The 12586-nt window shown below is 33.6% G+C and overlaps 1 protein-coding gene across 1 annotated transcript in view; it reads left to right on the top strand.

Moving 5' to 3' along the window:
- Positions 1 to 745: 745 nt before the first annotated feature.
- DMD (dystrophin) overlaps positions 746 to 12586 on the top strand; it is a 2277745-nt gene continuing 2265904 nt past the window's right edge. Inside the window, exon 1 of the mRNA XM_064364425.1 lies at positions 746 to 884. Coding sequence (XP_064220495.1) covers positions 878 to 884 — 7 coding nt within the window. The 5' untranslated portion in view covers positions 746 to 877. The remainder of the gene's footprint in view (positions 885 to 12586) is intronic.

The following is a 12586-nucleotide window of genomic DNA, read 5'->3' on the forward strand; positions in this document are numbered from 1 at the left end:
CCTCAATAGCATTTATTTACTTGTTTAAAAAAGTTGTGCAAGAGGTTCAGCTAATCTGATTTCTTACTTTGTGAAGAAATCAGTCATCTAAAGTCAAAATATCAAGTATAAAGTCTACCTTGGGAGAAACACACAGAGTGCCAGACTTTAAGTATCTCCAATGTGCAAAATAAATAATATTTTCTAGAAATATCCTCTTATTTGAAAATTTGCCATAGATTCACAGGAGGCAAATTCCATTTGAAAAAGTGCATGCTATATTTTATAATAAAGCAGAGACGTGGAGCTGAGCACACAGCATCCTTATTTCAAAAGTACAATTCAAAAGAGAGTTTTTACCCTTAAAAGGCTGTGAAGATAAGTAAAAATCAGCCAGAATTTCAGTGTGAATAATATAACGTTTGGCAAGGAACTCTACTCTTGTGACAGTTCAGAAAATAATCTAATCCAAAGGCTTTGCATACGTACAGAAGAGCGAGTAGATACTGAAAGAGATTTGCAGATCCACTGTTTTTTAGGCAGGAAGAATGCTCGTTAAATGCAGAACGCTGCTCTGGCTCATGTGTTTGCTCCGAGGTATAGGTTTTGTTCGACTGACGTATCAGATAGTCAGAGTGGTTACCACACCGACGTTGTAGCAGCTGCATAATAAATGACTGAGAGAATCATGTTAGGCATGCCCACCTAACCTAACTTGAATCATGCGAAAGGGGAGCTGTTGGAATTCAAATAGACTTTCTGGTTCCCAGCAGTCGGCAGTAATAGAATGCTTTCAGGAAGATGACAGAATCAGGAGAAAGATGCTGTTTTGCACTATCTTGATTTGTTACAGCAGCCAACTTATTGGCATGATGGAGTGACAGGAAAAACAGCTGGCATGGAAGGTAGGATTATTAAAGCTATTACATCATTATGAATACAATTAGAAGCTGACCATGACAAAGCATATGTTTGAACAAGCAGCTGTTGGTAGCAGGGGTTTGTTGCCGAGCTCTTCAAACTCTGCAAACAGTGTTGCTTTTACAGAATGGATTTTAAAATTGCCTTGTACTGGGTTATATTTTGGGGAGGGGATGTGCTTGCCTCCAGCCTCAGGAAAACACTTCTGGGATAGAAATCAGTGTTAGAAGATTTCAGAATAAAGTATTGTTCAAGAGTCTAGGTTTCTTCAGGTAGATGATGACAGGGGGTAGAAAATCTACGGGGAAATCTACCCCAGGTTAGTTATATGCAATTCAGTTGCAAGAACTGATTGATGTATTGGCATATTGAGACACTGAGAGAGATGAGAATGTATAGATTGTTTGGATAGGTTGGAAATTGTTACACTTGGTTTCTATTTTACAAGGACTTTGGCTGTCAGTCATTTCTCCTCATCAATTTCTAGCTTTTGACGTTTATTCAGTCATTCTGCATTATATGAAGAAAATATATCAATATCTCCTGCAGGGTTTTTCAACAACTCTAGCATCTGTTTCAGCTATTGAACTGTATTCACGTTTTGCCAAGTTGATGTCGACCCAGCTGGTCTATCATTTCTCGCTTGATTACTGCTCTTAATTTCTCTGTATCAGCTTGTTTCAGATAGGGCTTTGAAAGCTGTTAATGAAAAATGACAGAAATGATAAATTATTGAAAATGTGAACATTTATTTATTTATTTATTTTGCCCTTTAATGAGTTTTGTCTTACATTCTTTCTTGCCTGCGTACAATTTTTAGAACCCTTTCTCTGTTTTGCAATATTTCTTTGCCCTACAATCAGTGGATTATAGTTATAAGTACTTTTAAGCAAATGGAGCATGAGCACGGATGGTATTTGGCTCCAAAAATAAAGTTTTTGGAGAAAGGGGAGCAATTTTTGCTTTTTGTATAAACTATGCATCGTTTCTATAACCTATCTTCACATGCTGTCATGGGGATCTGTCAGTGAGTGTAATCAGACTGAACATATTGAAATAATTTTTACCACCACTAGGGTAACAAGAAAATAAAACATTCAAACATTTAACAAGTGATTGTTTAAAATAAATGTTAAATAATATAGAAATAGATTTTCCTAAGTGTGAAAAGCCTGATTATTAACTGTCTATGTAGTACAGAATCTTTGAGCTCTCTACCCAGTCTCCTCAACAGCCTGACTAGCTAAATCATCCAAGTTAATAGACTATCATATATGTACATCTAATATGACCTTTCAGTGTACACAGTGTTACTCATATGTGCAGTGCCTTTTCTGTAGTAATTGTAATATCCCAGTCAGTCTGGTTAAGGAACACTATTGGCTGTTATGTAACTTTTTTTCTGAATGTTAGTCCATGGTTTTCAATTACGTATTCCTCTTAGAAAGGATGAGTTAAAAACAACACGTATTTAAAGATCAGTAAATTAATTAGAAACTGGTGGGTTAATTATACTCGGATTTCTCCAAAATAATTGCTAACTTCTGTTTTGAAAAATAGTCAAGGATTTGGATGAGTACTTTTTAACCTTGAAGCATACATGACTGTGATTGAATATATCATTCGTAATTCATGTATACAGCAGGAGAGAAAATAGTTTTCTAGATATATCATTTTAGCAGCAAAATACTTTTTATAATGTGGCTCAGGCAATCTGATTATTTCCACTTAATACTTTAAAGTACTGTAGATGCTTTTGCATAGTATATTACAGTACTTGGATAATCTTTGGGAAGCTCAAAGACTGACAGAATTTTGCATCCAAATGCTACAGGGTTATTTTGTGGTTGGTTGAGAAAAATCAGCTCTGTCTATACTATTGTTTAAAATACAGTCACCTTTGGCCAATTTTACTTTTCAACTTTTTATAACCATTTTAAGTGACAATTCAAGACTGGTAAAACTCTTTTACATTGCATCTTTCGTAGGACTCTCCTTTAGTGAATTGTCTCCTTTGAGAAAAATGTGAACTTTCTTCCAGCCTCACACTCTTGTTACCATAGTTACTTTTAAAAGAGGTTTTTCTTTTTCAATGAAGATAGTGTCATTTAAATCAGCCACTGGAATCTCCAAACTATCTTTTTGTATTTGTTCGTTTATAGTTGACGCTTGCTTCATTTGTGGTTAGAAAGTGCTCTGTATTTGGTCTCACTGATGAATGGAGAGGACAGACACTAGGTGGCACCAGCTGTTGCTTATTAATGAAATCGTAAAGGCTATATGCCACGCACCTGAAGAGCAGACAAACCCTTATTGATAAATGCATTGTAAGAGCTGGAAATGCCTGCCAGTGTTTCTTGCTCTAAAACAGGGTCAGCATGCAAAGTGATGAGACCACGTGAAGTCTTCAAATCCCAATTGCCTAATCCTGTGTTTTCTGAAGTGATTCAAGGGAGAAAAAACGATGAAGGAGAAATGCATAAAAATAGAAAGTGAGAAAGAGAAGTAGGACACAATGAAATAGACTACTAACATTTTAATATATTTTTAAATCCAGAATTAGCGACTTTTGTAAATCTATGTGAGTTTTCCCTAATTTTCTGCGAACTCAGATTGTTTTCTCTAAGGCATTTATATTCTAAAACAAAGATTTATCTCTTTTAGTTAAAAATCTTATTGAGCATCATTATTTTTTAAGTAAAAAATCTCTCTCAGTTCTCTTTTAGTGATAAGACTGTCGGGAGAAATTTCCCACATGAGATAGAGTAGCTGCCTCTCAGGTGTGTTGCTCGTCAGAAAGATGAGCAGGGGAAGACACTATTGGTTAAGAGACATGCTTTGAAATGTTTTCCCTGAGAAGCTTGCTCCATCCTATTATCCTCCAATTCTCATATAATCCATCTTTTAAGAAGTAAAAAACAAACCACTTAAGCATGTGCATATGCACACACACCCCTTGGAAAAAAAAGTCAAAACTGTTTAAAAAGAGAAAGCCATGACAATATTTTAGTTGGTCCAGGAGTTAATAAACTAAAGTGAAAAATAGGAAGGAATGTCCGTAATTAGATTATGGAGAGTAAATAATTACTTAAAACTGGAAATATTTTTTCCAGAAAAATATGCAATTTTTTTTCTTCACTGGGAGTAACTGAAAATTCCTGAATGAGATGGTTTGGAAAGAGTGCAAAGGTAACATATGCTGTGATTCTCCAATTTTATCTGAAAAGTATGTGACATGGCTAGCTATCCTGATTATAGCATGGACTTTGGTAGATTTTTATGATGTCCATATGGTGAAAATGGAGAAGTGTTTGCTGTTTGACATAAGAGTATGGTCAATCAATCAGCTTGCTAAATTACTCTGCCTTTGATGTGTCAGTTAATCACTGTAAACCAGGAAGAGGGCTTCTCACAGGACTATAGCATAGTTCTATATAATTGGCTCCATCTGACTTGAACCTAATCTTCTGTAAGGTGCCTTATGACTCTGTTCTTGGACCTACTTGGCCTGTGAAATATTAATATCCAAAAACTGAAGGGCAATTCAGATAGCCTGTCTAGCTGGGAAGGAGAATAAATACATTGAATTATTAGGGTACCAAAGGACTACGATCACCTAAAAACTGTGGAGAGGTCAAAGGGAAGAATTGTAATAGGAATAAGTATGACATCCTAAGCTAAGGTTTGTGAAATCAATCTGGCAAATACAGGACATGAGAGAGTTAAAGCTTAACAATAATTAATTGAATAAATATTACTGATTTGTTGGTCATCTCAGTATCAGTTGTAATTCATAAGATATCAAATATAATGAAACAAAGTAATATTGTTGAACATTAATCCTGAAAGAGGAAATGAAAAACGAGAACAAAATTTAGAAGGATATATATATAGATATATATATAGCATCTTTTATATATATATATATTATGTATGATAATATATACATATATTAGAGGGCCACCATGATCTAAGAGGAATCTTATATTTGTGGGTATGTTCAGTGAAATGTGCCTGAATGCTAAAAGGACATACAAATTACATTTGCGGGACATGGAAAATACTAGAAAAGTGAAAATTTGAAGAATACCTGAAGAAAAATAATAGAGAAAATTAAGCTGATTTCAAATATTAGATGTGCTATAATGCAGAAGAGGGTTTAGACTTACTTGCACCTCTGTGGTAGCAATGGAAAAGTATTCTTCCAGTTAATGGTGTTAAGCAGAGAATTGACTACTTTGTGAGACACTGCACTCCTTGTTCCTAAAGTGCTCAGTGCTAAGAGTGGAGTTCCTGCACTAAATGGAAATTGAAGAAGATGTCTGAGATAATTTTTAACTAAGAATCTGTGAGTCCAATCATCTCTTTTAAAAACATGTTCTTTTTTTTAGAGGCTTACTTCTCTGAGTGTCTCTACTACTTCACTTGAACCATCCAGGCCGGGGGTCAGTAAATGATGACCCGCATATCACATCTATTACGGTTTGACCAGTCAGTTAAAATAGTCTTCAGGTTTCTGAATTGTTTTATTTCAAGAATATTTGTGACACATGAAATTATATAAAATTTCCATTTAACTCTCTACAAAGTTTATTTGGAAGACAGCCACACCCATTTATTTGTTTATATCCTATATATGACTGCTTTCATGCTAAAATACAGTTAAGTACTTATGACAGAGATCACGTGGGCCACAAAGCTGGAATATTTACTATCTGGCCCTTGATAGAAAAAGTTTGATCACCTCATCTCTAGACTATAAAGAAATTTTGTGTTTTGCTTATTGATTCGAGTATCTAAACAAGTGAGGTCAAAGTTAAATAACAGTTCTATACCATAAACGGAAATTGTAACCACTCATACTACTTAAGTACTAGAGACTATGGAAAGTAGTCTGAATATACAGCCTAACAGATAAAGATGGGTTCATTTGGCTGCTAATCGATTGAGATAATTTACTTGCTGAGGGATGTTTATTTAATGTTGCTATAAAAAATTGAAGTGTCTGCAATCATTGACTTCAGATATATAATATCTGCTTTGTTTGACTCCATTGAACTTGCTGAATTTACCTATTTGGTAGGATTCATGTATTTTTATTGCTACTTTTCTGTTAGCGTGTGATTTCAGTAGACTTACAGAAATTGTGAAAGTCAATGGAAAACAAGGTAAAGTGAGTGGAATTTTCTTCTTAGAGCTACTCTCTTCTCTCCTCGTGGGTTTATAGACTCTCTCAGCAGGTTTGGAATTGCAGAGTTTTAGAGACTTGGTTTTATAAAAATATGAGTGTGTTCTTGATCAAATACGTTCTAGAAGAGATAAAGATAAAATAAATGCACTGTACTATAAAAGAACAATTAAGGCTGTTAGTAAATGATTGATAAGACATGCTAGATTTAAGAATTAGCAATGAGTTATTAATATTTTCCTGAACATGAGGATACGAGAAGGTATTTTTTTCATGTCATAGAAGAAGCTATAATCAAATTCTAAGCATAAACCTGAGAGATTCTGAATTCACCAGCAAATATTACAATCTCCATAATTCCATAATGTGCAACTAAAATGTGCAACTAAAATCCTGACATTTTTTTTTCTAGGGAAAGATATAATTTCTGCTCACTGGTAGCACTGGAAATTCCTGTCAAACCCATAGGATTCTTGTTGTATTTCCATGAGGATATTCCTGAGCAGCTATTTTGTGATGCCTGTCTCTATGGTGACAGATACAAGGCTTAAGGGTCTGAAAGAAATTCTTCCTGTTGGCTTAGAAATGTGGAGCAATGAGGGAGAGCCACTGAAGATGATAAAACTGAAGAAAGGCAAGAGGCAATTGAGAAAAAGTTGTCATGGGGAAGCTTTTTTTATGTGTTTGAAAACAATTTCATTTGCTCTTAATATATCTCTGAATAAAATAAGAACAAATATACAAGTGAAGTCTACAGATAGAAAAAATTCTGTGAAAGTATTGTTTTTCAACCATCTAGTCAATTTTATGTAATTGAAGTCACACAGATTTTTGCTTTAGTTAGCTTGCCTTTCGCTATGCAGAAAAAGATTGCTTCTTGCCTGAAATTGATAAGAGGATGGCTCTACCCCTGGCAAATTTAGTTCTTGTTACTGCTATCAAAGATCTTGATCTTTTAAAGGACTTTCTTTTTCTTGATTCCAAGGGTAAGAATATTGAACTCTGGTTCACATTCCTCATAATCACTGAGCTGCTCAGGGAATTATGAAAGTACACTAGCCTTCCAAGATGTTCTTTTTTAGGTGTATTTCTCTTAAAGACCAGTAATAAATAGGACAAACAGTACTGCTTATGTGAAAATAGAGCATTTTGTAAGAGGATGCTGGGTGAGACTTTGTGTTTTTATATGTTTTACTTTGTTTCTCTTATTAAAATAACAAAAAAGCAAACAAAAAGCTCCTAGAAGTTTAAAAATATTTGATTTTCCATTTATTTGATTTCATCTTCCTTTCAGCCTAGCAAATAAGGACATGTCACATTTAAATTGTTTTAGAAAGGAGATAAATATGACTCTCCTTTTCCTTAGATTCAAAGTATATGTTCAAGGTGTCATTAAATAGCCAGAAGTCTTTAAAATATTTGTGCTACGTAAATGTCCTTCAGGAAAATATAAGTCAGAGGGAGGAGATGGCTGTCTTAGTATAAAACTCTTAGGTGTATTTGCAATGGTAACATGAGTGGTAATGTTTTATTTATCTTCTTAACATGTTCTATATTAACATGTCTTCATTTGTTATATGTTAGGGTCAACAGAAAAAATAATAAAGTTATTGCAAGTAAGCAAAAACTTATAACCTGATTAATAAAAAATAATATTTTAAGGTTTGGAGATAAACACATCTCAAATGACATTTTATAAGAGCAATTTAACAAATATTAGCATGCTTAAAGCTTTAGCAGAATTAAGTCTTTTTATGGTTTATTTTCTGACCTTGAGAAATTTATAGAATCTCTGTGCAGATATATCTTTTCACAAATTTAATCCACTCTATATAGATATTAGCAAAATATAAGACAGTGTCTTGGGGACCTCTTCACACTATCATTAAATTAAATGAAAAAACTCAAGTTAGCTGTAATGTTACAGTGTCTCCTTTGATAATTTTAGAAAGCAAATTTTTTAAAGAAAACCTTTTTATAACTCCATGCATTTTGACCTACAGATACTAATTGCAATATAAAATGTGACTTCTGAATAAATCAAGAATAAGTAGTCAACATATATACTACTTTTCAAAAGATGACTTAAGTTATTAACATATAAATTATATGCCTAACATGACTGGCCTCCAAAAAAACTTATTTTCTTGAGCTTTGGGGTTACATCCTAAAGTGCACTACAATAAATAAGCAAATGGGTGAAAATATTGTCTAGACAAAAGTTCTATGGGAAGTAAAAATGAGATGTTCTTTTGAACAAACATTTATAGAGGAGGCAGAGGATGGCCACTGGAAAGGCAGGTGGTACGCAGAGATTAATCGCTGTCCATATACACTTGAAGGTAAATGGATGGTGCTTATCGAATTTCCAAAAGAAATAGTGGCATTATATTGCAATCTGAAGACAAGGTTATGAATGCAAAGAGCTAAGAACAGTAGGGAAAATAAACTTATCAGTATCATTCTGCTCTGATCATGACATTGTTATGATTGATTGTAACACACCCAGGATAAAATGTGATAAAGACCATAATAGTCTGCTTTTACTAGTACAGATTTCTTTTATACATGCTATAAGTAGAATTATTCGGTACAGCAACGATATGTTGTATCATTGAAAGTGACACTAATGCTAACCTGAAATTGTATGGGTTTTAGGAGAGATGTGGGACTCATGTATGTTCTATGACAAGTGTAAAAAGAAGTAGATTGAGTAAAAGCAAACATGTAATGGACACAATAATTTAGTGAGTAGGAATCTCAGGTTCCTCTCCTTTTGGCTGCTGACCAATTCATGGACTGGTTTTGATGGTCACAGTGGCAGAGTCTATTTCTCCATTATATCATCCAGGCAGGATTAGAGCCCACCAACTGAAGTGACAGGTTGTTTCTGCTGTTTTATATTCTTCCAACAAATGTTTATTAATAAATTCTAACTGCCAGGCTCTGTGCTAGAGCAAGATGACTAAGATACAGTCCCTGAGGAATTTAGAGATGAACGTGCTTTATGTGGATGAAAATTGGAAAATATCTACAGTGATAGCCAGAGAGCAACAGCAACTATGAATCCAGACAGTAAAGTTGGTTTACTTAGAGGCTTCCAGAGTTTCTAGTTTGAGTGATGTGAAAAAACTGGCAAGTCCATCAAAGAGCAAAACGATGACTGAACAGAAAGAAGCAAATCCAGCAAAAAATAGTAATTCAAAGTAAAAGGTAAAGCGACATATTTGAAATGTCACTTGAAATAAGAAGGAGCGTGCCTACCACCTGTTGCTCATCTTCACTGGACTCAAACCTAGAAGGAAAAGGTCTAGATTGTTGCAAAAGCCAGTTGCATACAATGAGATTAAATATGATTAAACCTAGCATGACCATGACCATCCAAACATCCCCTCAGGAGAATTTGAAAACAATTACTCTGATTGGTAGTTTATGTACATCTATCCCTGGAAATTCTTCCCTATGCTATCTTTAGGGAAATTGTCATATTTTATCTCAATGTCTAACTCTGTTTAATAAGAGGCTACCTGAAAATGTTTCACTCATGTGTAAAGTTAAATTAATCACAGAATCAGACCTCAGAGATTATGAAGGAGGGCTGAAAGGATGACATCTTAGATATAATAGACCTATTGCCAAATAAACCTGTGACAATAAGAAATTGTGTTAGATAATCAGTAAGGTTTTCTCCAACTTCACCGTCTTCCAATTTAATTGATCTTCAGCCTCATACCCAACTCCTCCTAGGAAATTCAAAAGACATAGATAAACAAGGTATTTTCTGAAGAATTGAATCAACCAGAAAGTCATTCTCTCTCAAGCAGTACATTTTCTAAAGAGTTTAATTTTCAAGGAAGTCACTCTCTCCTTCTTTCTCTCCCCCTTCTTCCCTCCCCCTCTTCCTGCATATGTGGATATGCATATGTATGCATATATGTGTATATTTATCTATATCTCTATTTATATTTCTGACTCTCTGAAGTAATTTAGATATATAGGCTAATGTCAAGGAAAAATTCCACCCAACATTCATTAGTAATTTCCCTTTATAGATTAAAGAAAGTAATTCTATCCAGCTTGATTTTTAAAACAGTTTACTGAACTATAACATGAATGTACAAAAATTCACAAGTCAATAGGTGTATAATTTCGTCAACTTTCACAGATTGGGCACACCCCAGTAATTACTCAAGGCAAGAAAAGAATATTACCAGCATCCGAAAACTTTGTCTTACCACTTCATAGTCAATACTCTCCCAGAGATAAGTGTCTTACTGACTTCTAACACAACATCGATTTGGATAGACAGTTCCTGAAGTTTATGTACTTGAAGCCATACAGATGTACTCTTTTGTTTCTGGCTTCTAATTCTCAACATTATGTTTGTGAGATCTATCCGTTTTGTTTCTTGTAGTTCTGGTTCCATTATTTTCAGTGTTGTGTAGTATGTCATCATATAAATGTACTATAATTTACTTATTCCATCAAATCTGGATGATTATTTTAATTGATTCCATTTGTGAACTCATAAAAATAATTTCAGTTTGAATATTCTTGAAAATTTGCTGTACATGTGCATACATTTATGTTATGCAAATGCCAAGAAGTAGAATTTTTAGGTGATAGAATAGTAAAATACTCACCTTTAGTTGAAAGTGCCAAGTAGTTTTTCAAGGTAGGTAAACAAAGAACCATCAATACTTTCTAGAAGTTCTGGATTTGTCAATGGTTAGTATTATTAGTCCTTAATTTCAGCCTTTCTGGCTTATATACTATAGTATCTCATTTTGTTTCTCATTTTTATTTTTTTCTAATGACTAATTAATTTGAGAACCAATTTTTTATGTTTATTGGTCATGTGGACGTTATCTATAGTAAGAATGACATTTCCTCCCAACTTTCATTAGTAATTTCCCTTTATAGATTAAAGTAATTCTATCCAGCTTGATTTTTAAAACATTTTACTGACCTATAACACAAATATATAAAAGTGTACTTTTCTAATCTCATGCTCATTTTTCTATTGATTTACCATTTTACTTTTTATAGGTATGAGCTCTTTACATTTTATATGGTCCCTATATTTATTGTATGTGTTGCAAACATCTAGACAGATAATCTTTTGTAGAAACTTAGAATTTTAAAACCCAGATTCCATTAAGGAATATTTAGTTCCATCTCTTAGTTTGACAGATGAGGAAAGTGAGACTTACAGAGGAATTGTCATTTCCTTTAAGTTTCTTCTAGTTAATAGTAAGTCCAGATATATAACAAAAGTCTCCTGACACTGAAGTAAAGGGTTTTTTTCTAGTAAACCATGTAGGGTTTTTAGTCATTTCTAATATCATGACTTAAACTCCTTGTCTCTTTGGGAAGGCCAAGAAATGATAACATGGTAATTTTAAAAGCAAGTATAGAGCGATGCGTGATTAATCTCATTGATTTTGTAAACAAAAATATCTCCAACTAACAAACTGTCATATAGCATGACCATGCAATATTTAAACCTGTATGTTCCTTTTGGCATCAGATTTTATTTTTCTTCTTTTATAACTTTGTTATTATATTGACTTTCTTCTCACATTTATTCTTACTACATTAATGTTCCCATTCCAAATTTGGTTCTAATTCCAAAAATTTTAATTTTTGATAGTGAATGAAGAACAACACAAATTTTACAATATTTTCTTTCTTTAAGTGAGATAAGATTTAGTTTACAAAACATCATTACTAGTACATTAACATTTACTGTTTATTTTTAACCAGTTAGATCCAGTTTATACATGATTTTAGCTACTTTTTAGAATGACCCCCCAAAAAAATGTTTCATTATGCCTAGTTTATAGATCTACAAGCTAAGCCTAAGTGAGATTAAGCTACTTGTGAAACAGCTCTAATCAGAACCAGATTTATAAGATTATATACATTGCACTCCTTCCACGATTTGCTTCTGTACCTACTTGGAAGGAAATTGAGTTTGCGATACAGATTTAGGTCACTACCTGCCTTTAGTTCTTCTGCCATAGGTTTTAGGGATAACCCCTTTTTCCAATATCATTAAATAATTCAATTTCTGTATCTTTTCTTTCCAAAATGGTAATTAGAGGAGTCACTTCCTTGATTTTATTCATTGTATTGAATATATAGAATTTTCTCAATACTGAACTCTTATTCATGTGCAACCTAAATACGAATTAGGTGAGTTAATATCCACAGACCAGATTATAGCTAAACTTTGCCTGCATTTAGGGACTGAATTTATTATAAGAATCTTTTGTTTTAATTCTTTTTAGCAACCTATTCTAGGGTTATTTCTCATTCATATTTAGTTCCAAATATTTCTTTCTCTTTCTTTTTCATGGGCGAAGCATTCCACAGATGCCTGAGAAACAATGTACTCTCAGTCTCTCTATCTTCTAGTCCTTGGCCAGAGTCCCCTTGCCACACTTCCTAGCTTCATGCAAAGTAGAAACTCAATAGTACTTCCACTTAGAAATT

This window comes from Aotus nancymaae, unplaced genomic scaffold (assembly GCF_030222135.1).
Source record: "Aotus nancymaae isolate 86718 unplaced genomic scaffold, 86718_ANA_hifiasm-v0.15.2.pri h1tg000058l, whole genome shotgun sequence".
NCBI classification, from domain to species: Eukaryota; Metazoa; Chordata; class Mammalia; order Primates; family Aotidae; genus Aotus; species Aotus nancymaae.